The sequence below is a fragment of the Gastrolobium bilobum genome, unplaced genomic scaffold (assembly GCF_033153095.1).
Source record: "Gastrolobium bilobum isolate Gb01-03AN ecotype WA unplaced genomic scaffold, APGP_CSIRO_Gbil_v1 utg8085, whole genome shotgun sequence".
NCBI classification, from domain to species: domain Eukaryota; kingdom Viridiplantae; phylum Streptophyta; class Magnoliopsida; order Fabales; family Fabaceae; genus Gastrolobium; species Gastrolobium bilobum.
The window spans coordinates 407,899-430,621 of record NW_026899665.1 but is presented as its reverse complement, the minus strand read 5'-3'; the positions used below and the strand labels follow the sequence as shown (position 1 = coordinate 430,621).

Genomic DNA, 22,723 nt, shown 5'->3' with positions numbered 1-22,723 from the left:
GACCATGGATCGCGCATAAAATTTTATCTGTTGCTTAAATTGGTTACAGGTAAGCTGAATAACAGGTTATGTTTATCAATTATCATAATAGATGGGGTTTTTTTCTTCGATACTCCTTGAAAACTTGGGTGCCATTCATGCTAGCTAAGCCATTGAATTTGTTGACATGACTGAGATCAATAACTTGTAAACTATTCAATAAGTTACTACTTACTATGTAGAGTTTTGAATTACAAAATTGGTCCGTAGAAAAAATAAAAATTCGTTTTAGGGATTTGTAGACAAATATTTCACTTCCCTCGTCTCTCATTCATTTGATTAGTTTGTCTTGTGATTTTGAATATTCATTGGAAACTTAACTTTTTTATTCAAGTGACTAAAGTCCTTCCTTGTGATTTTTCAGTTGCAAGGATGGCATAAATTCCTCATGATTAAACAGTTTCTGAAGATTAAAGTTGAACAAGGGATCAATGTGTATAGAAAGGTACGGGGTTCACATCATATTGGAGAAAAATGCGAAAAAAGGGGTTAAAAAAAAGATGGATCCCACATTAAAGTGACGTTTATTCTTTTATTTTTTTTCGAGTCAAAGTGACATTTAGTTCCTTCGACTTGAATGACATGACCTTTTTTTTTTTTTTGGTACATGAATGACATGACCTTTAACATCCATTATTCCTCACAAAATTTTATTTTAGATGACACGCCATACAATATCTCACGTAACTTTCGAATGTAACGGGTTATTATATGCTAATGGGGTAGTCTATTTCGTACTTTATTAATATTTAATCCATTTTCGATCAAGGTTCCTATTTTGAAATGTTCAAGACAGGCCTATGGACTATGGTCCCAAATATTAATTTCACAATTCATGGAGGCAGATTCATCATCGTATTCAATTTTGATATTTGTTTTAATATTATTTTTTAAAGTTATAAAAAATATCTTAATAATATAATAATAAAAAAATCCTAGTTACTTTAGGAAATCATTTTAAGTCATTAGAATTAAATTAATATTATTCTTAAAAATATAAATTATTATAGAGAATAATTTTTTTTAATTTTATTTGCCACTTAAAAAAAGAAGTCATTATTTTTTTTCTTTTAAACTTTAACATTATATCTTAATATCTCTATATATAGTTACAAAAATGTATTACTTAAATCCTTTGTGGTCTTATATATACAAATTTTTTATTTTCCCTAATTTTATCATAAATTATTACGGTATTATCAATTAAAATCATAATATAATTAGTATTAAAGATTAAACTAAAAATTGTCTAAAAAAATTATTTAAAATTTGTACTAAAAATTTAAAAATATTATTCGAGACAAATTTAAAATATATTTTCTTAAAAAAATTAAGTTAAATTTGAATAATCATTTTTTTTTTTACATTTATTTTAATTGAAAATAGTATAATAATAGGGGATAAAATTAAAGGAGAAAAGGTTTGGTGTGAATTTTTTAAGATAAAAGTAACATAAATTTTTTAAATCTATTTTAATTTATTTTATTTAAATATATATTTAAAATAATATGCTTTTAATTTTTTAAATAATATTTTCAAATTTGAAGATATATTTTAAATAATAACTAATTTTTAAGATGATTTTAATATTAATTTTCGATAATTTTAAATTTAATCTTCAATGTTTAATTGTTCTTAATAATAAGTATGGAGTGGAGAACACACATAAGCTACCCCTTTAACTACATATGGGGGGGGAAATATGTATAAAATCACAAGAATTTAAGTAATATATTTTTATAACTGAAATGGGTTCAAGTAAACTATATAGGGATTGGGTGCTACAGCAAGTAACACGTGAGATAAAAATGAAGCTTTCCCAAAAAATTTATCTAATCACCATTCTTAACTCAAAATAATATGAGCAACTAGAAATTGATTAAATTCAATTACATTTATGAAAAAGATACTACTTAATATAAATAAATATAGGCAATCCCAACGAGTTTCCTTACATACTTGTTAAGGATTTAAAATAAATAGTATTAAATACAAAATAAAACTTATTACAGCACCTCATTATAAGAATTTTCTGGTAATAAATAAACAACATCATATGCAATTGATGTGGAACAAGTCTTTAAAACTTGATTCTAGAAGAAGTTATATTAACGCGAAAGCAAAACCCAATCAATCAGGTAACGAACGATCTAACCAACGGTTAAGATTAAAGGTGTAATCTCCATGTGTAGCCGAGAAGCAGCGTAACACTTCAGCAGAGTCAGTTCGCCACTGTTGATCCTCCAACAAAGATTCCTTTTCACAATGCCCAACAACAACACACAGTGCTCACAGAAAGAGAGAATAGAGACTCCGGCGATGAAGTTAACCGGCGACGGCGGTGGAGGTCGAAAGTTCCTGGTTGGTGTCAAGTTGGATTCTCGGAGCCGGGAACTGCTGACGTGGGCTCTCGTCAAAGTTGCCGAGCCCGGCGACCTCGTCATTGCGCTCCACGTCATCGACACCATTACCGGTAACTCTCTCTCTCTCTCTCGATTTTCGGTTGTTTATGGAACGTTCTAGAATGTAGACTATTTTTTTTTTTTTTTTTTTTGGGTGCAGACGCAGAGGATACAGGTTCAGCTTCGGTGCTCTCTGTTGTTAAGACTTTTGATTCTGTTTTGGCTGTGTACGAAGGCTTCTGCAACTTGAAGCAGGTTCAACCTATATATCTTATCTTATCTTGCATTTCTTATGAGTATTCTTAGGTCGTTGAGAACGCAACTGTTAAAAACAACTCAAGCTCTTCATGTCTTTTTTTTTGTCTTTTTTTTGAATTAGGTTGATCTGAAGCTTAAAGTGTGTAGAGGTGCGTCAGCAAGGAAACTTGTAGTGAAGGAAGCGAAATCGCTTGGTGTTGCGACGGTGATTCTAGAAACTTCTAAGAGCTATCACCCTATCCGTTCATCTTTATATGTTGCCAAGTACTGTGCAAGGAAATTGCCCAAGTGTATCTCTGTTTTAGCAGTTCACAATGGCAAAGTTGCATTCCACAGAGAAGCTACTGGAATGTGTACTCTTCAAGGTTTTTATTAATTTGCATTGTGTGTTTTTCTTCACTTTGGTTGAGGTCTAATAGTTGAAATCATTATGTTTGCTACCTTTATGTTAAATTTGTGGATTTTTAATTTTTTTAACTTTGGAATGATACAAAAGGTTACTACTACCTTGGCAGGAAAGTTAAATGAAAGCCCAGCATTGTTAAACAAATATTTGGCTGTTAAAATGAAGAAAAATCTGAAGAATTGTGAATGTTGTACACGGGTATTAGCATTGCCGGAGGATTCTGCAACTAAATTGAAGCCAGGGTTGACTGATGATGGTTTTGAAGAGGAAAATTCACTGGCTTTGGTTCCAATTCAAAAGCTTGATGATGATGATGATCCTAGTTATTCAATCGCGGTGGACAAATCAAACCAGTCAACAGCTGGTTGGTCACTCCTTCGCCAGGTGTTTCTTCCCAACAAGCATATGCGGAAATCTTTAGGGAAAAATTCACCTGCTTTGCAAACGGCATTAAGACAAACCAGCTACCATTCTTCAGCTGTTGTCCATCCAGATCACAAACAGAATATTCACCGGAATTATGATTCCACCCTAGATGGGGAGAGTGGTATCATTTTGCCATTTGGATCTGATGATATTTTTCCTCCTCCCTCCCTTGGCCGTGATTTGAGTGAACTTCCTAAAGAATTGTTGGGTTTACAACAGAAGTACTCATCTTTAAGCAGATTATATAGTTTCCAGGAACTTGTATCTGCAACTGCTAACTTCTCACACGGTTTGTTTTCTTCACTCCACCTTTCTTTTCCCTGTTTTTATTCTGGCCACTTGCTTGTAATAAATATGTTTTTTTGTTACGGTTTCAGAAAATTTGGTTGGAACAGGTGGTTGTAGTGAGGTTTATAGAGGATGTCTTCCAGATGGCAAGGAATTGGCTGTAAAAATTTTGAAGTCATCTGAAGTTGTGATAAAAGAGTTTGTTCAGGAAATTGAGATCATTACAACTTTGCATCACAAGAACATAATATCTCTATTGGGCTTTTGTGTTGAGGGCCATAATTTACTACTGGTTTATGATCTTTTATCAAGGGGAAGCCTAGAAGAAAACCTTTATGGTAGATATTTATTTGCCCTTTTCTGCTAGGAATTACTTAAATCTTTATTTTCTCCAATCTGTCTTTCTTACTTGTGTTTTCTGGCAAAGGCATCAGAAACGACTCTGGTGCATTTGGTTGGCAAGAGAGGTACAAGGTGGCTGTGGGTGTAGCTGAGGCATTGAACTATCTGCATAACTGCTGTACACCTGCTGTGATCCATAGGGATGTGAAATCTTCAAATATCCTTCTTTCAGATGATTTTGAGCCTCAGGTGCTGTGAATTTTTTTCCCCATGCTTAGTTACATTCTGTTACTTTGTGAAATTTCTTCAAATTGATTTCATTTCTCCCTTTCTTGTGAGCCACGTGTCTATGTCTTCAGCTGTCGGATTTCGGACTGGCTAGTTGGAGTTCTTCTTCATCCCATAGTAGTTGTACTGATGTGGCCGGAACTTTTGGGTATGTAACATGTCCTCTTGTTCCTCCTTTGCCTTCTTTAGCATTCGATTCGTTTGAATTGCTCTGAACAATTTTTTTGTCTGGCAGATACCTAGCTCCTGAATACTTTATGCATGGTAGAGTGACTGAGAAAATTGATGTATATGCTTTTGGTGTTGTACTTCTTGAGCTTCTCTCTAGTAAGAAACCAATTAACAATGACTGTCCTAAGGGCCAAAAGAGCCTTGTTATGTGGGTAAGTTTTGTGTGTTAATAATTTCAGCATCTACAATTGTCACAAAAAGACTGTTTATAAAATAAATGAATCGTGTGCTGATATATAAACTAAACATCCTACGGCAAATGGATTGTAAGAATTGGAAGTAAATGTGGTTGATGGCAATATCCAGGCAATACCAATTTTGAAGGGTGGGAAGCTTTCCCAGTTGCTTGATCCAAGCCTAGGCAGCGATTACAACCATTGCCATATCGAAAGAATGATTTTGGCTGCTAGTCTTTGCATTAGACGAGCATCTAGATTGCGACCTCAAATCTGCATTGTAAGTCTTGCCTGTGCAAATTTAATCCATTTTTTTTTTGTCCTGCCTTAATGTTCCTTTAAATGTTGGTCGTGTTTCATAATTGCAGATATTGAAACTCCTACGTGGTGATGAAGAAGTGAGAAGTTGGGCAGAACAAGAAGTTGGTGCATCACAGGAACTTGATGGATTTGATGAGGAACCAGTGCCATCTAATATTCAGTCCCATCTGAACCTTGCTTTGCTGGACTTGGAGGATGATACAGATTCTATCAGTAGCACTGAGCAGAATGTCTCATTGGTGGACTACTTGAGTGGAAGATGGAGTCGCTCGTCAAGTTTTGACTAAGCATTTCATCATGATACTATGTACTTGGAAGCAAATGCTCCTTTCATACCGTCCGTAAATATTATTTTGTTTTCTTAGGTTAGTTTTTCAAAATTATGAGGCAGTGCAGATTGGGTCTTGGAAGACTGTTCCCAAAAGTTTAGGGGCTATGTATCAGTTCATATTTCCATTGGATGGTTTTAATCTGAATCTTCGCATTATTGAGCAAATTCTAGTGGGCCAAATGTACATGAACTAGTAGATATGAGAAAAGTACGAAGAGTAAATATTCCTTAGTGATGTTAGCCTCTGTCTTCTTGCTCAAAATGTTTTAGCGTCCATTGTCATCTAGTGCTCTATTATTAATCTTTCTAACTATAATTAAAAAAAAAAATTCAACGCATAATGGATATGTCAAGGAATATAAAAATATTTATTATTCATTGTTTTTTGGTAAACTTTATTAACTATTTAATGAAAAATATAAATATTTTTTAAAAAATTATAATATTCAATGTTTGTATTTTTTATTTAATATTAAATATATTTTTATTTCTTAACTTGTGTCTTAACAACACCTTAACAAAACCTATTATAAAACTAAGGATAAATTACCCTTTAATTTTCTTCATAGATGTTCAAATTATAGTTTTTTTTTTATTTTGAAATATTATATTCTCCTTTTGAAAAATAAAAATTAATATATATTACATTTTAATATATATGTTGGTGACATGAGGTGAGTGGATAAAAATGGGCATGTGTGGTACTCTGTTTTAAAATGCAGTTGGGGTGGCGAAGGAGAAAGGTTCTACATAATAATAATGGGAAATTATACTCTTATGTTACATAAGAGTCCTATCTCATTTTACACTCACATAAAAAGACGTGCCTCTTTTTTCTTTCTTTTTTCTTTTTTTAAAAATTGATGGGTCCCACTTAATTTATCTCACAACATGAGATAGCTTCTCTCATACAACATGAGAGAAGTAAAACCCAATAATAATACTATATGGAGAAAGATATACTTATCACCAAAAAAGTTTATCACATTTACAATTAATTTAATCACTGTTGATTTCCGTCAATCTAACGGTTATACTTTATTGGAAATTATTGGGTTGTACTTATAAATTAATTATTAATTCTTAATAAATTATAACCGTTAGATTGACGGAAATCAACGATGATTAGATTGGTTGTAAAAGTGGTAAACATTTTTTGTGATAAGTATACCCTGCCTCATATTATATATATATATGGAAAAATATTTGTCCATTTAAAAAATATAACTTTATATCATTTTAGATACCAACCATTAATTTTCGTCAATCATTAGGATTAAAAAAACATAAAGTTAAATCCTTTAGAAGGATAAATATTTTTCCCATATATATATATATATATATATATATAGGAGAAGGGTCAGGATCATTTTACACCAGTATAAGTTACACTTTTAATCTTGTCTGTTAATCTCATTTATATCTAAGGACTCAATTTTTTTAGTAATATGAGTCATTGGATACAAGTGGATTAATGGTCAAGATTGAGGGTAAGATTTTTAAGTCTTACACCGGTGTAACATAGGGGAATGTTATACTTACAATCTATTTTCGTTTACAACTTCTTACAAGCATATCTTAACCGTTGATTTTCGTCAATCAACGGTTATTATTTATTGCGAATTAATAATTAATTAATAAATTTGTTTTGCGAAAATCTTAACCGTTGATTGACGAAAATCAACGGTTAAGATATGGTTGTAAGAGATTGTAAAGGAAAATAAATTATAAGTATAACTTTTCTTTTATATATATATATATATATATATATATATATATATATATATATAACATTATTCATTTAAAATTATGGACAATTTTTACAAATTAAGTTTTGATGGGAAACAATAGTTTTGTCACCCTTCTAATTCGAAGTAGCTTTATCAGTAAACCGGTGAAAAAAATAAAATAAAAACTCATTTCTATTTTTCTTTCCTCTTCCATCCAAATTCCCAATGCAGTCTTGGTGAGAGTAATTGATATATTAACAATTTCAAATTCACAATACATTGATCTTAACCGACAATCTTCAACTAGTAGATTTCGACAAAACCATTTTCTACTAAGCAAAAAACCTGAGGAAATAGCTCTATTACTTATATGTTCCCTACAAATAAACTATACGTTCAACACTCTTTGAAATTCATCAGTAAAATCATCTAAATCAGCAACGTCTCTTTCTTCCATCTTCAGTTTAGCGAGCTCTAAATTCAGCTCCGCAATCTGTTTTCGTAGTTTCTCCCCATTGTCTGGTAATTTAGAAATCATCACCTGCGTAGGTTTAAACGGGGATACTAAAGTCAGTCCACTATAAGTTAACGACAAATGCTAGTCATAGTTTTTTTTTAACTCTATTATGAGTTGAAATCTTATACTAATCTTACTAGTAGAGAGTAAGCTAATTAGTGAGCCCAGTTAAATGGATCAGCCGGTCCTATTAGGTCCTAACCTGTGTATATTACAGCTAAAAAGCCTACAAAACTAAATGAATCTCAATAATAAAAGCCTGTATGGACCAAAACCCTATGTGTTAGATTCAGTTTACGGGTCATCCAAAATTATAATTTCATAAAAAATTATCATATTCAATATATTAAAAAATATTTTAACAAATTATATAAGTGAAAATGTAAACGAAATTTTAATATAAGTAAAAATTTAATTACTACCATTACTAAATTCATTATTAAAGGATATCATCAAATAAATTTTTCCACCATGACTATGAGTCATAACAAAATACAACTCTAGTGGAAAACTAAAAATAACGATGAAAAATGATCTTAATACCAGTATTAAATAACTGCTTAGTATGCTATATATTTGAAAGTAAAACTATTGATTTTCTTCAACTACTACCATTACAAAAATAGAGTCACATATTATGAATCATATGAAAGGTCATCCATAATATGTTACAATAAAAATGAATTTTTCAGCAGTGATATGTTTCAACAGAGAATTTCACCTGCACATCAATAAAAATAAAATTTTCTTTTGACATATAAGCATATTATATATCCAAATTTATATTGAAACATATTGTATACAATTCACCTAAGCAATTTTGTGGATAACAATATTTAAATTTAAATTTATAAACTAAAAACTAAAGTCACATGTTATATATTTATAAATATTTAAATTTATATAATTTTTAGTATTTTAAATAATGAAATTTGTTATGAAGGAAAAAATTTAACATGCAGGTTCGCTCTAACCCAACCAGCTAAATTATAGGACTTTAAGGATTAGGACTAAAAAAGACCCTGCCACAAAAAAGGTTTTAATAAGTTATGGTCAAATATAGGACTTTGCAGGCTGATCCACGGACTTCCGGCTATTTTTACACCTCTAGCCAGCATGAGATTTACTTAATTATAGTGTTAAAAGAAGTTTCATTAGGGTATTAGGATTTAAGAATACTAACAGATAGAACTATTCTATTAGGGTAATACCCAATTCCCGCTTATTTAATCCTAGACTAAAATAAAGATATAGAAGTTGCATTCGAGTATAGAAGTTATCTGCCTCTTAGCTATGAACATGAGGTATTCATTGGAAAGCTAGATACTGGATGAGAATGCAACGTAGCTGTACAATTTAGCCACCCCAGTTGTAAAGCCTCTCAGCTATAGTCATAGTCTATGAAGCACCGATACCGACACAACATTTTTGATACGTTCCCGATACGTGACTTCGATACGTTACTTCAAAAATACTAATATTTCGATACGTTCCGATACGTCTTAGTATTAAATAATATTTTTAATATATAGAATATATTTCACATTATTTATGTATTTGTTTATTTACTAAATATGAGTACAAAATATGAAAATTAAACAGCACCCATTATTTACATTCACGTCATGTATTTGTTTATTTTAATTTTCTGCATTATTTATTTAGTTTTATTATAATTACTTGTCTTTTTAATTTTATGATATTTACCACAACAAATAATTACTTAAAAGAAGCTAAAAGTCCAAGATTAATGGGCTGTGTACCAAGCCCACCAAAACAAAGTACATGGACAAAACTTGCTTGGGCTCTCTTTTAAGAAAAATATCCATATCACTAAACCTAATCTTTACTTTCTTGAAAACCTACAACCATCTCAAGCGGCGGCTAGTTTGGGAAAGGAAGATAAAAAAAAAAAAAAAACACAATGGTGATGTGTTGTAGCAGGAAGATGAAGAAGACCGACTGACTAGCAAGATGGCTCGCACGGAGCTCTGGTTCGCGAATGACGCGGAGGAGCTCGAGGTGGGTTTGTGGTGGTGTGACGCGGCAGTTGGCTACTGGTGCGCGACGAAAATAAGAGATTTGACTGTGTCGAAATTTTGTTGACCGATCGATACGGCAAAATGGGTATCAGAAGCGTATCCGTCTGGGACGCTTGTCCGATAGGTTGGAAATTTTTTTTGGACGTATCGATGCTTCATAGGTCATAGTTATCAAATCCGGATTGTCCCGTGTCGCGACGAATCCCGAAAAAACATTTTTTAAAGACAGAGATAACAAAATTGACAGAGAGAGACCCATAGACTAAAAAACCCTTAAAAATTTTCTATTACACATTTAAATTTAAGACAAAATTGACATTTTGTCTTATGACAGCAATATGCCCGCAAATGCAATCGTAATGGTAGCTATTGCGTTCCAGTGCGACGCAGCGCGGTTTCTAGCGCGGTTTCTTGCGGAGAGACACCGCAACACCGATCCGGCGCGGCTTGCGGCGCAATTAACTACTATGACTATAGTCTAAAAGGGGAATTATTATAGCATGACAAAGAATATGATAATATATACCGGATAATATTCAGATTCAGATATAACATTATAATGAGCACGCCAATCTATTTAAGAGAAAAGCATACCGTATTTGAGAGTGTTTGTGAGAGCCGATGAATTCTATCCTTGATTTCTGACTCGGTCGATTTACCAGCACTGCTAGGAGGAGAACCTTTTTTTCTTAAATTGACATCCTTCGGATTAAATGCAAACTCAGCTCTGGTTTTTAAAAAAAGAATGAAAAATCAAATCAAAACCAAAATCATCATTTAACTTCCCAAAAATGTTGTGAAATGATAGCATCATTACCCATCAGTAATATGCTCATGTGCAGATGATATTGAAGTTCCAATATATTTAGTCCTATGACTCCTGCAACCATTTTATTAATATAGTTTTAGGTTTGATAAAGCAATTAATAACAAATTAACAGTAATTACGAACTTCCAAACAATAAGCATATTTCAAATCAGCATATTTGCCATTAACCAGCAAGCATATTCTTAACAATAGGATGTATGGATCTTCCTCATATTTCAAATTCAACGGTCAGCTTTCTGTTAGTGACATCAAATGCTTTAAGAAAATCTCAGCAATACATTGGTACAAAACAATAATAAACAAGGGAAATGAAAAATAACATTAATTGCAGCAAATTTTATTAGTTAACATTTATGAACATGCACGTAAAGTATAACCAGGTCTATGAAGCATTACTTTGTTATTTCATCATCCTCAGGAGCAGCTTGAACCGGTGCTGTCTTGGAAAAGAGTAAACTGTGGTGACTAACTCCAGCTATGCCTTGACTTTTCAGGAACTCTATATGCGCTTTGAAGGAATCATCCCTACACAAAATACAAATACTCTGTAAAATAAAAATCAGCTGATCGAGCACAATTTATGAGTTACTTTATCATATTCATAAAATTTCCAGCAGACAAGTGAAAAAACAGAATTTCAACTGTGAAATATTTATGCAGAACAACAGGTGAAAGTTTATATTAATTGAGCAAATTCAGTAAGATAATGTAAAGCACCAATTGATGTATATCACCATTTGTAAGAAAAGTTAAAGCATGTTGATAGGGTATCAAAGTTATAGACTCATTACACTGTATGTTGACGATCATGTTCCTCATCCAATTGTCGTTGGGTAACAGATACATCAAATCCTTCTTTTGGGAGGCTGAAAATATCCCTAAGATCCTGCAGGGAATGAGTGGAAGATTTACTACCCCAAATCACAACATTTTTGAAGATCTAAGAAATGTCTCTCAACACCAGATAATACTTCCCACTAAACTGGTACCTGTTGGCTAAAGTACCGAATTTGTTCTTTATGTTCAGTAGCTGTTTTGAATAATCCTCCTTTATATACCTAAAAATCGTGCAATTTGAGTGTCAAAAAAATCAATCGATGTATAATATAAACCACTTATTTTTTGCCCATTTAGTTCAATCAAAACTGTCGGATTCCTGTTTTTTTTTTTTTTTTTAAATCTCCGTTAAATTGACACTCCACAAAAACAATGGAAAGGGAAAAAATTACCTGCTTCCTGTAGATCTTTTCTTCAACAGTTCCACATGTCATCAGTCTATAAACAATAACATCTTTCTTTTGACCAATACGATATGCACGGTCAACACTTTGATTATCCGTACTGTTAAAAACAGAAAATAGTAGTTCTTTACGTGCAACATAATTGAATACCTCCCTCAAGGTCTCAAATTGGATATTTAAAAAAAAAAAAAAAACATGATAGTTCCGTGCAATCAACTCTAGCTAATTTAATCTAGGGCCAGATGCACAATATTTCCATTTCAATCAGATTGGATCTGGCCAAATTCCACATTTTGATCTGACAATAGGCTTAATCGATTGATTGAACAAGACGAGAATAATTAAATATTTTCAAGAGGCACTTTTATCAAGCTGCATGTATGGCCAAATTTTAGGACATAAAAGCCACTAGTAACAAGATGCCATTGACTTAATTTCTTAAATACTATACACCATGCAAGAACAATCTTCACAAATCTCACTTCATAAAATATTAAATAAGAGATTTATTTTCATCACTTGTATGCTAAACAGTTTAAAACAATCTTCTCAAATACAATTGGGAATTAAAAAAAAAAGGGTACGAAATATTTTCAATTTAGCAACAACTAAACACTCTTGCGGTTAACGATGTTCAAAAAATGGTCAGTGAGTCATTGACTTAATAAACCATGTATGTGGTTAAGTGTTCCTAAATTACAGATATTCTTATCAAGAATTCCTTTTCCTAATTTTTTCAACTGAATTAGATCAAATTAATGTGAAGGGCTAGCAAAACTTCAAGATGTACCTTGGGTTCCAAGCAGGATCAACTACTATCACACGATCTGCTCTTGTAAGTGTCAGACCCAAACCACCAACCTGAGATGTCAAAAGAAATATAGGAGCTCCAATACCTTCTTGGAATTCCTGAAATCAAAATAACAGATGGCCTAAGACAGAAGAATGTTTGAGGAATTGAAAAAGGTTATTTATTTAACCATGAAAACACTTACATTAACAATCCTTAGTCTGTCACTGGCTTTTGTTGTGCCATCAATTCGTAAAAATTCATAACCTTTGGATACTAGGCATTCCTATAAACAAGTAGTAGAAGCCCTTAAACCAACTCTTATACGCATACAACAATAAATTGATGATAAAAGGAATTAAGAGGGAAACTTTCAACATCCCCCTACAAGCGACCTAACAATTGTTAATGCTTAGAAGTTTATGGAACCACTGCCTATACATTTCCAGCTACGACAATGCACTGACACACCAGAAAGAGTTGAGCAAATGTTTAAACGGTCCACTGTTCTGACAAAATAATTGTAAATTTTAAATAAAGGAAATAATTTCTGAACCAACCTGTATAAGATTAAGCATCTTGCGAGTCTGAGAAAAGATAAGCACATTATGACCTTCTGGGATCAAATTATCCTACAGCAGAGAACATGAACTATAATATTATGCAAACAAGTAAATACCAGAACATGAATTGCACGAAATCAGCACTTACCAATAATGACATGATGAAGGAAATTTTGCATGATACATCGTGCTCATCTTTAAACTTATCTGTTTCTGCAACATCTGCTATGTGCTTTGCCAATTTTTCTGCAACATTAACCTCTTCTGGCTTTAGCATTGAGTCCATCCCTTCCAAGACATCCTCAGCTGCCCGCTTTGTCAACAGAAGTGGATGATCACATATTTTTTTCAAAATCTGATCCATTTAAAGAAAGAGTTAATATAAATATAAAGTATATGAACAAAGCCAAAAAAGAAAGACAATAGTCAAATAACATAATGAAAATCACCGTAAGGGCAGCCAGTGGGGACCCATCAAAAGCTGAGAGAACAATCTCACTCCTCAAAAATGCTTCATAAAGATGCCGCTACAATAAATAGAAATAAAACAAAATTTTAAAAACAAGTCATGAGTAATCTCAAGATAAAATGAAAAATGACAGAGAATTGCATATCTAACCTGAGTACTGGTCAATCGAAGCCACACAATCATCTCTCGTTTCTTAGAAAGTTTTGCGGTTGTTTTCTCATCATCTTGATTGAAAACCTCACTCTTTAAACGTCTCAAAAAGTAAGGCTGAATCCGATCTCTTAGCTCCTATTGAGAAAGGAGCATGATAATGCTTAAGTCAAAGTAAAATTTGTTATTAATTGATGATCAGAATATGAGAGAACACTACACATTACAATGAGATCCATTGCATTATAACTGTTTAACCAAGGGATTGCTTGCATTTTGTGGCATTAGAAAGATAGCTTAAAAAACATATTCAAAGTCAAAGGAAGAGAATACTCATATAGCAACTATAACAACTGTGCACGACCTGTAGAAAGTGGGACCAGCAACACAAAATATATGGTATTAGCTTTATATCTGCTAATCATATGACAGTGGTACTACCTTCTAGCAATTTAAAGCTTAATATTAATTATTCGCAAGTCCACCAGACCATTTATTTTACAATATCATGCGACAGGACTGCATGCAGGTGCAGGCTAAAATCAGCAGTCTAGAACTATCACAAATGTCAAACATTTGCAATAACTTGTCCATCTCCAAAGGAATTTAAGGATAACTAATAAAGGAATACAAAACAAATTGATCATTGACAACAAAACAACTAGAGAGAGAGAATATTCAAGAGGAAAAGTGGAAAGCATATTTAATCATATTCTTCTAATTGTGTGCAATGTGTGAACTCAAGACCAAAACCAACCTAAAGCATACTCTTTTCCATCCAAAGCCCATAGCCCAAGTCACATAAATTATATTTTGGAACACAAATAATCATTACCTTTGCTACAGATGAACCAATACGCTTCTCTCTATCAGAAGCATTTTTGTCATTTCCACGAAGTATGGGTGATTCAAATTTTTCTTTGAACCTGAGAGATTATGATTTTTTAAGTTATTAGAACCTTGGCTAAATTAAGAATGTTGCATGAAAATTATTATTACCATTTATTGTCACCAAGCAACTCAGGGCAACAGAAACTGAACAATGCCCACAACTCCTGTTAGGATGTTTTAAGAATGAAAACCATCAAACAAGGCAGCATAATCTAAATTTCAATCAATATTACAAAAACCAAAGTAGATAAGCCATGTTAAAAAGGCACTATTATACAATAAGACAGTTTTCATCAAAATACCTTCAGATTATTTTGCAATGGTGTGCCACTAATGATAATGCGATGAGCACTTGGTATCTCAAGCAAACTTTTAGCTCGTTGTGTGCTCGGGTTCTTTATAAGGTGCCCCTAAAGTTAAGAACATTTTGCAACAACAAAAAAAACCACCTTTTATAATATATTTAGCATATATTCAATGTCATATAATTCAAATTTCAACACATTAAATGAGCAAGATGATCATATAAAATTGAGCAGTCCCATAACTGTCCTCACTGGTCAAATATGCAGCAAGAAACTTGTAAGGTCAGCTTATTACATAAAGGAAGCCAGGGAAGCCTGTACAGGTCAAAGTTCACGCTTTGTACCTTTGGACCCGTTAACAATGACATATAGTTATCCTTATATCTAGTTATATAAGCAACAAAGTGCGTATTATAACCCACATATACTTTGCAGTTTCTGTCAAAATAATTTAACAAGCACTTCTTTGCTGAAACCTCAAATTCACTTTACCCCCTTTCCTGCTATTTGGAAGCCTTATCTGCCACTCCCGAATGTAAACCAACAACATTAATTATTCACGAATTAACATAAAAAGTTGCAAAGAATGAAATAAAGACAGTAAGGTAAATGTGCAAGACAAAAGTCCAGACCTCCGTGTTTCATTCAATCGGGGAGATGCACTCTGTTACACTATTCTGAAAAACTATAGAGTTCTTAAAGGGAAAGAAGAAATAAATTAAAACTTTTCCCCACATATATCTTCTTTCAGAATGGTACTCTACTTCTAACTTTTCTAATGTAATCTGTTTCCTAGATCATCTGAAAAATAAAAGATACAAAAACTATTGAGGAAAATGTAAATGTAATGTAAGTAGACAAACCAGCATTATATAGGTTTTACATAAAACAAACCCATGCTTACCTCATCAAGTATCATGTAGTCCCATGTAATGCCATCTTCACCATCCTCATCATCAAAATAATTATCCCCTTGTAAGGACTTAGAATTGTTGCGGACAATATCATATGTTGTGAGAAGAACACCTTTATCCTAGAAGGAGACATGAGAAAATATAGTTGAAGATTGATAGAAAAAAAGAAATTAGAAACATCCAAATACCAGCAATCGATTCAATGTCCACCAACCAATTTAAATGAATATTTTCCAAAATAAATTGACGTTCCCAGTCCCACCAGCCACATAAAAATAGGTTCCCTTCCAAATCTTATGCTGAATTTTAAGTTGATATATAAAACACAAATGTTTCTTTATCCTGTCTGTTATGAGGCACGAGCATGAATTTAACTTCTTGATATTTCTCAGTTTAATTAAATAAGAAAAACAAGAAAGATCTCGTGCCTGAAGTATGTACTGAAGTTCATATTCTCGGGCTTTTGTAGAAGTTCCGAAATATCTGCAGAAAAGCACAAATTGGTGATTTTTGTTCTTCTAGCAAAAAAACTTCAACTTTGCATATTAGATAAACTATTCAAATGAAAAGCCAGGCAGACGCACTCTCTTATCTTCTCAGAGAGACCAACAGCTGATAATTCTTTGATCCAATGGGGCAGTAAGGTTTTTGGGGCCACAATCAATGCCCTTCTAATTAAACGGGAATGAAATAGTCCAGCTAGAAAGCCACAAATCTGCACGAAGAATTGGACATTGGTAAATCATGTAATATCCATCGCTTATTATAAGTTCTAAAAATTGTGCTTTTCATTTCCTTACCTGCATTGTTTTACCCAAACCCATGTCATCCCCCAAGATTCCACCTTTACCCAGACAATGCAAAGACCAGAGCCACTTCAATCCATCCCGCTGATGTGGATACAACATTTTTGCAATTTTACCCGACAACTTATACGTAGATTTTGGGCCACTCAGAGTTATAGAACCATCGTTCTCAGGCTCAAAATGATCCAACACTTGAACGGAATCATCTGAATCATATTCAACACCACCACCATCATTCTTATTCCCCTCCGACGAGATGTCAGAGGGATCCTGTTGTGGAGAAAATGAAGACCCCGCACTCCCAAACTCTAAAGCCTCATCATCACGAGTTTCTTTCCCTCCAACGAAACCCTCAACCGGCTTCTGCACACGCTTCCTCTCAACTGATAGCAACTCAAACTTGGAGTTCAGTTCATTCAAAATATCCCTAATTTCATTTCTACCCCCACTCTCCGCAATCTGGATCACATTTTTCGGTGCAGGAATGGGAGAATCAAGGTCGACGAGGTCATGAAACTTGGACTCATCAACCGCCACTTTTTTACCGTCATCTGCATACGCAACCTTGCAGAGGCGGCGTCGCCCTTGCACTTTAACCTTCGTCTTCTTTTCCTCCTCTGAAATTCCACGTTACAATGATTACGGTGATGATTATGGTGCTGATTGGATATTCAAATAAGGCATGGAGGCAGAGAACACTTACCGGGGGAAGAATTAGCCGAAAACTGAGGTGCTTCTTCTACCCTGATTGGTTCGTCTTTCTCAGCCGAGTTTTGCCCTAATAATCAATTAACGCAACGCAGATGAAGTATGAGGAACAAAGAAAGAGAGGGAGAGATTAAATAGAAGGGAATTACCGATTGGAGAATCAAAGTCAGTGATTGCAGAAAATCGGGGAATAGTTTTGTCTTCATCTTCGATCGGTTTATTGTCTTCATCTGCGGAAGAATATGAGAATGAGAATATGAGAAAGAATAAAAGAGAAGTGAGATGGAAAAGGAAGGAGTATCGTATAGTACCGAAGGGTTTGGGAGCAGAGAGGTTTTGGAGGAAGCGATTGTGGCTATCGTTGAGGCTCAGTGGTTTCTTTCCGCTCTTGTTGGCCATTGCGATTCTTCAATCTTCAATGAAAAAATGGAACTCCAACCAAAAGGTACAAAACAAAAGAGGAGCCTCCTCTTACTTATTTTCCGTGGAACGGGACAACTGGGATTCCGCTCCTTAGCTTCCCGCTTTGCTTCTTACGTTTGAATTTTGGATTCACTCTTCGGATTTGAACACTTTACTGTTACTATGATTTCGCCTTTCTTATTTCTTATAAATAAATATATCACTCAGTCAAACATTAACATCCCTATTTTAAAATTGTAATTATGGAACTAGCATCTCGTTCAAAAGGTATAAATAAAAATTAAAGTCTACAAATATATCATTTATTCTCTCTCTCATATATGTTATTATTATTCACACACACCACTTCTTTGATTATGTTTGTGTACAATAATCTGTTACCTCAAAAATATTTCCTTCATATCTAATTTCAAAACACTTTTCCTCGGGATAGAACGTAAAGTAATTGCCGTAAGAAAATAAAACTTTGTTCTAATGACATGATATACACGTATAATAGTGACTATCCATTAGGATTAAATTAAAAAATAACAGCATATATTTTATAACGCAGCCTGTCTTACTGCACATTTAATTTAAACAGTTTTTATTTGTTTCTTCTTTGTTGTTCATTAATTCAGGGGCACAACATGCACCTCTATACTTATGAGATTAAAACTCATTAAGAACAAGTCGTGACTCGTGACATAACTTGTTCGCACATACGGCCTTGTAATATGTTGTCAACAAACTCGTTCATCCATCCTTGTCCCTCGCAATCGATGTTAAATCTTGTTTTGAGTGAAAAACAAGAGAACAAATACAAACTCTGTCACAAACAAGCAAACAATTCATCGAGGAAAGAGAAAGGAAACAAACCATAAACTTGTGCTAAAAGAAATATGAGACAGGATCCATTTACAAACTTTTTTGAATTTGTTTACAATTTATGTTCTCCCGAGAAAACACAGTGTAGTTTGTAAAAATTTGTATTCTCTCAAGAGAATATAGTGTAGTTTGTAAACAAAAAAGTTTGTAAACATAGTCTGCCTCAAGAAATATTGATAAATAACTACATATTTCAAAGAAGAAGAAAAAAAAAAAAAAAAACTACAAAATGCTAAGCCAATGAGAGTCGAATGATCAAGTTTCCATTTCTTCATACAAACCCATAACAAAAATCTCCTCTAAAAGCTGTAAAGGAAAAGATGAGTTCCAGAGGAAAAACATCGCCTATTCTGTCATTGAATGAGTAGGAATTAGGACATATATCCCTCGTATACTCAAACAAGGCCTATCTATATATTCTTGAGGTGCAGTACATGTACATGGTGAGGATCAGATATTGGTTCAAGGATTTGAGGCAGGGCTATCATCAAGATGATATATTTGCATCACACAGGTGCAACCCAAAAGAAACCAACAACAAAATGTGATTAAAAAAAAAATGGGGCGATTGTCTTCCATGGTAACAGAGTTTGAGTTTCTTGTGTCAAAAAGACAGAGCCAAAATCCAATATAATCAATCAATCAATCAAACAATCATATCACGAGACCATAGAATTTGTCAATGCCATTTCACTCTCATGTGAAGCAACAGATGATGCCCTGTTTAACCCGCCACCTTTTGTTTGAGCTGCAACCTCAACATCTGCATTTTCATGTGCATTTGCAGCACCCCAATTTCCTCCTCCACCTCCTCCACCCCCACCTCCACCTCCACCATTAACAATGTCAATTCCAACTCTACATCCACAACACCTTGAGAAGATTCTGTATAAGAAAGTTAAAAACCAAAACGCCCATGGTAGGCAAACCAATGTAACCCCAACTACGGGTAACCAAGATGCAGCTTCTGATTCAGGAAGGACCATATATGCCGCAAGGCACCCGCCTCCTGCGACTATAGAGATGAATAAGAAACAAGTGATGAGCCATATGAACGCGCGCCCAGAATTGGGGTCATAAATAGGCATTTGTGCCACACAGCAGAAGGTGTAGAATAATGATCAAATATGTGAAGGCCGGATCAAGATTTCGTCTTTATCATCATCCATTTTAAGCAATGAGGAGGTTAATGTTTTGGGGAGGAAGATTGGCCTGACATGGGGGTGATGAGAAGGGTTCCTTTTGGAGGTGGGTTTTTTTTTTTTTAATTTTTTTTTTCCAGGTTTAATTCTTCTGGTGTAGTTGCAATGAAGCCTGAAAATGGGAAATTCTCAAAGGGTAGACATATTCAAAAGTTTGTTAACCTAAAACATGGCTAATGTTAGAACAAATACGCCCACAAAGACAGAGAAAGAGAGAGGGAAGCGGGTTCCAATTATGGTTATCCAAGTTGGGGTTTGAGTTGGTTTGGTTGCTACTAATTCACAATGAGAGCCCATCGTTTATAGAAGTCGTCATGCTCATGCATGCAAAATAACCCAAACTCCGACCAATGAGGTATAGGATACCCAAATACTATTAGTTAATGCACATCATAATATAATAAAAACGGACCCACTAAGTCGGGTCGATCCATGAATCGATAAACCGTTCATATAACTAGTCCGGTGAAAACAACGGATCAGTCATGCATCAGAATCAATGCAACCTGGCCGATTTTCATGAAAATCGGTGACCTGGTCGGTTAAACACTGATTTGGTGACCCGGCCCGGTCGCCAAAAAAAAAAATTTCAAAATTTTCATAATGGACATATTTGAATACTTTTTTGCTTATTGACTTACATAAGATACGTACCTATAACACTAATATTATCTCAATTATGCACTATGTAGAAAATTTTGATTTAATTTATAGTTAGAGATGTCGTTTTCTGAACCTAAAGTCTCGTATCACGATTATTATATTTTTATTTGATCTTTTATTGGATAATAATATGTGATTTATTATTTTTTATATTAAAATATTTGAAATTTTTATCATTTTTTTAGATATTTGAGTATGTTTATAATTTTTTAATATAAATTATAAAATTACATATACAGGGTCATGCCATTAAACTAGTGACCTAATAACTTGACCGGATTAATGATCGGACTGATTTTAATAACATTGGTTTCTCCATATTACCAGCACCATATTGGGTTAACTCTGTTAATTGATTGACAAATTAACCTTTTTTCGCCAACCTAATGTTATTTTTTATATTTAGTAAAAGGTGCATAAAAGTTTGATATTTTAAATTCACCCAACAACTTTACCTGTATTAACTTTTATTTACCTTGATATTTAATTAACAGAAAATAATCCCCTTAGCACATAACAAATTAGAATGTATCATTTACTCATTAATATGTTGTTCTTCCCTGTATTTCATCTTCGAGGTTTTGGGAATAAGAAAGAACACCAAACTAATGAGTAATGGTGCTTTCTTTAAATTTAATTATAATGAAATCAATAAAAGATTTCAATTTGACTCTTCTGTCAGTAATAAACTCAAACTAATTATCAAAACACAATATAAACTATCAATCCTTTAAAAAGTAGAACTGTTTGGTTTAAGAAAATATTTTATGTTTTCATTATTAGTAACAAAAATATTTTTTTTTTATTTCCCTTCCTATTTTTAAAATTTTATACAAAAAATAAAGTAAAGACTAAGTAATATTTTTATAATTTTTAGTAAAAACAAAAAAAATAAAAACAGAAACGCTTTCTTAAATCAATCTGGCCTTTAAGATTCTCTTTATTCAAATGTTTGGAATGCAACATTGGTTTCAGGCTCCCTGCCATTTTTTCGTAGTTTCTTATTATTGTACATACTACTGATCGACTTGGACTAGGTTAAAATTTAGATAGACAATTTGAAAAGGGCTTCTGAGCAAGATTCGTCGCTTTGCCATGAGCATTACCAGTTTTGGACTTTTCTATAGTTTGGGAATTTTCAATAATTGTTATTTATTTACCTTTTTTTTGTTATTTCTTATATTATGTTTGAGTGTGTGTTGATTGTGCATTATCTACTTTAATTGTGCATGAGTCCTTTTGATTTTATTTTTGTTTTGTTTTGTTTGTCTATTTAAGGTTTTGAGAACCCTATTGTTATTTGGTTGTTTTTGGTTAATAAAATTCAAAAAAGAGAAATAGTTTTTCTCAAAATCTTTGTTTTCAATCTTTTTTTTCTGTTTAACCAATGGGTTACTGCTTCGGCGTTATTTGATAATCAAAACATAAATGATTGAACAAAACAATGGTGGTCGTGGACGACAGAGTCGAGGCGGCGACGATAGAGGACATGGTAACACCCTTAATGGCAATGGTAAACATTCACACATCGACGTGCGAGATGCCACAATTGTAGTTGCAATGGGAGAACAAGATAGACGAATTCGGGGGCTCAAACAACTGGTTGCCATAACACAGTTGTACGAATCAGATGAAGGAAGGAAATTTAAAAGATCATCTCATGTGGAAGAAAGGAACGAAAACCCATTTTGGAACCAGGAGCGACAAAGACAAAATCAACCTGGCGCTAAATCATTTTTTGCTAATATTGGGGTGAAGATTACGGAATTCGAGGGCGCCACTCATCCAGATGAGTTTATCGACTGTTTTCACACTGCCGAAAAGGTCTTTGTCATCAAAGACTTGACAGAAGACCAAAAGGTCAAATTGGTTGCTATCAAACTGAGGAAGCATGCCTCAATTTGGTGGGAACACATTAAGAAGCAGAAAACCAGGGAAGGAAAGTCGAAGATCAAGAGTTGGAATAAGATGAAGAAACTATTACAACAAAAATTCTTACCTGTAGCAAGAGGCATTTATTGAGTACCATAATCTCAAGCAGCGAGTGTAACACCCCGTTCTAGAACCGGTTTGTTAACATCGCATTATGATATTAAGCGCAGTTA

At 33.4% G+C, this 22,723-nt stretch overlaps 3 protein-coding genes across 4 annotated transcripts; 1 reads left to right on the top strand and 2 right to left on the bottom strand.

Annotated features, from left to right (window-relative positions):
* Positions 1–2,195: 2,195 nt before the first annotated feature.
* Positions 2,196–5,735, top strand: LOC133292448 (protein kinase STUNTED-like). 2 transcript variants are annotated; one of them, XM_061490856.1, is made up of 10 exons: positions 2,196–2,512; positions 2,602–2,696; positions 2,821–3,064; positions 3,215–3,820; positions 3,927–4,157; positions 4,247–4,410; positions 4,521–4,597; positions 4,685–4,832; positions 4,987–5,136; positions 5,225–5,735. In XM_061490856.1, exons 1-10 carry the CDS (start codon positions 2,305–2,307, stop codon positions 5,462–5,464), a joined length of 2,163 nt encoding a protein of 720 aa, XP_061346840.1. In that variant the 5' UTR covers positions 2,196–2,304; the 3' UTR covers positions 5,465–5,735. The 2 variants fall into 2 exon arrangements, with proteins under 2 accessions (XP_061346840.1, XP_061346839.1); XM_061490855.1 differs by having other exon boundaries at positions 3,909–4,157.
* Positions 5,736–7,588: 1,853 nt separating this feature from the next.
* Positions 7,589–17,862, bottom strand: LOC133292468 (protein CHROMATIN REMODELING 24). The gene is made up of 22 exons (XM_061490876.1): positions 17,775–17,862; positions 17,613–17,693; positions 16,750–17,372; positions 16,534–16,664; positions 16,378–16,432; positions 15,940–16,068; positions 15,033–15,140; positions 14,839–14,894; positions 14,675–14,765; positions 13,840–13,977; positions 13,670–13,747; positions 13,369–13,575; positions 13,218–13,289; positions 12,863–12,943; positions 12,658–12,776; positions 11,856–11,967; positions 11,616–11,684; positions 11,418–11,512; positions 11,023–11,151; positions 10,615–10,677; positions 10,392–10,524; positions 7,589–7,779 (listed from the first exon to the last, which is right to left on the bottom strand). The coding sequence occupies exons 1-22, from the start codon at positions 17,860–17,862 to the stop codon at positions 7,627–7,629; spliced, it is 2,811 nt and encodes a 936-aa protein (XP_061346860.1). The 3' UTR covers positions 7,589–7,626.
* Positions 17,863–19,412: 1,550 nt separating this feature from the next.
* On the bottom strand, positions 19,413–19,841 carry LOC133292428 (uncharacterized). Its single transcript, XM_061490830.1, has one exon. It carries the CDS (start codon positions 19,839–19,841, stop codon positions 19,413–19,415), a length of 429 nt encoding a protein of 142 aa, XP_061346814.1.
* Between the last annotated feature and the right edge of the window lie 2,882 nt (positions 19,842–22,723).

Bases quoted from the DNA above. Each gene is read 5' to 3' on its own strand.
- LOC133292448 (XM_061490855.1), top strand. From the start codon at position 2,305: ATGCCCAACAACAACACACAGTGCTCACAGAAAGAGAGAATAGAGACT. The intron at 2,513-2,601 runs GTAACTCTCTCT...TTTTGGGTGCAG, and splicing joins CGTCATCGACACCATTACCG to ACGCAGAGGATACAGGTTCA. The intron at 4,833-4,986 runs GTAAGTTTTGTG...GGCAATATCCAG, and splicing joins AAAAGAGCCTTGTTATGTGG to GCAATACCAATTTTGAAGGG.
- LOC133292468 (XM_061490876.1), bottom strand. From the start codon at position 17,862: ATGGCCAACAAGAGCGGAAAGAAACCACTGAGCCTCAACGATAGCCAC. The intron at 16,433-16,533 runs GTGCGTCTGCCT...GCTTTTCTGCAG, and splicing joins CTCTCTGAGAAGATAAGAGA to ATATTTCGGAACTTCTACAA. The intron at 14,766-14,838 runs GTAATAATAATT...ATAATCTCTCAG, and splicing joins TTGCTTGGTGACAATAAATG to GTTCAAAGAAAAATTTGAAT.
- LOC133292428 (XM_061490830.1), bottom strand. From the start codon at position 19,841: ATGCCTATTTATGACCCCAATTCTGGGCGCGCGTTCATATGGCTCATC.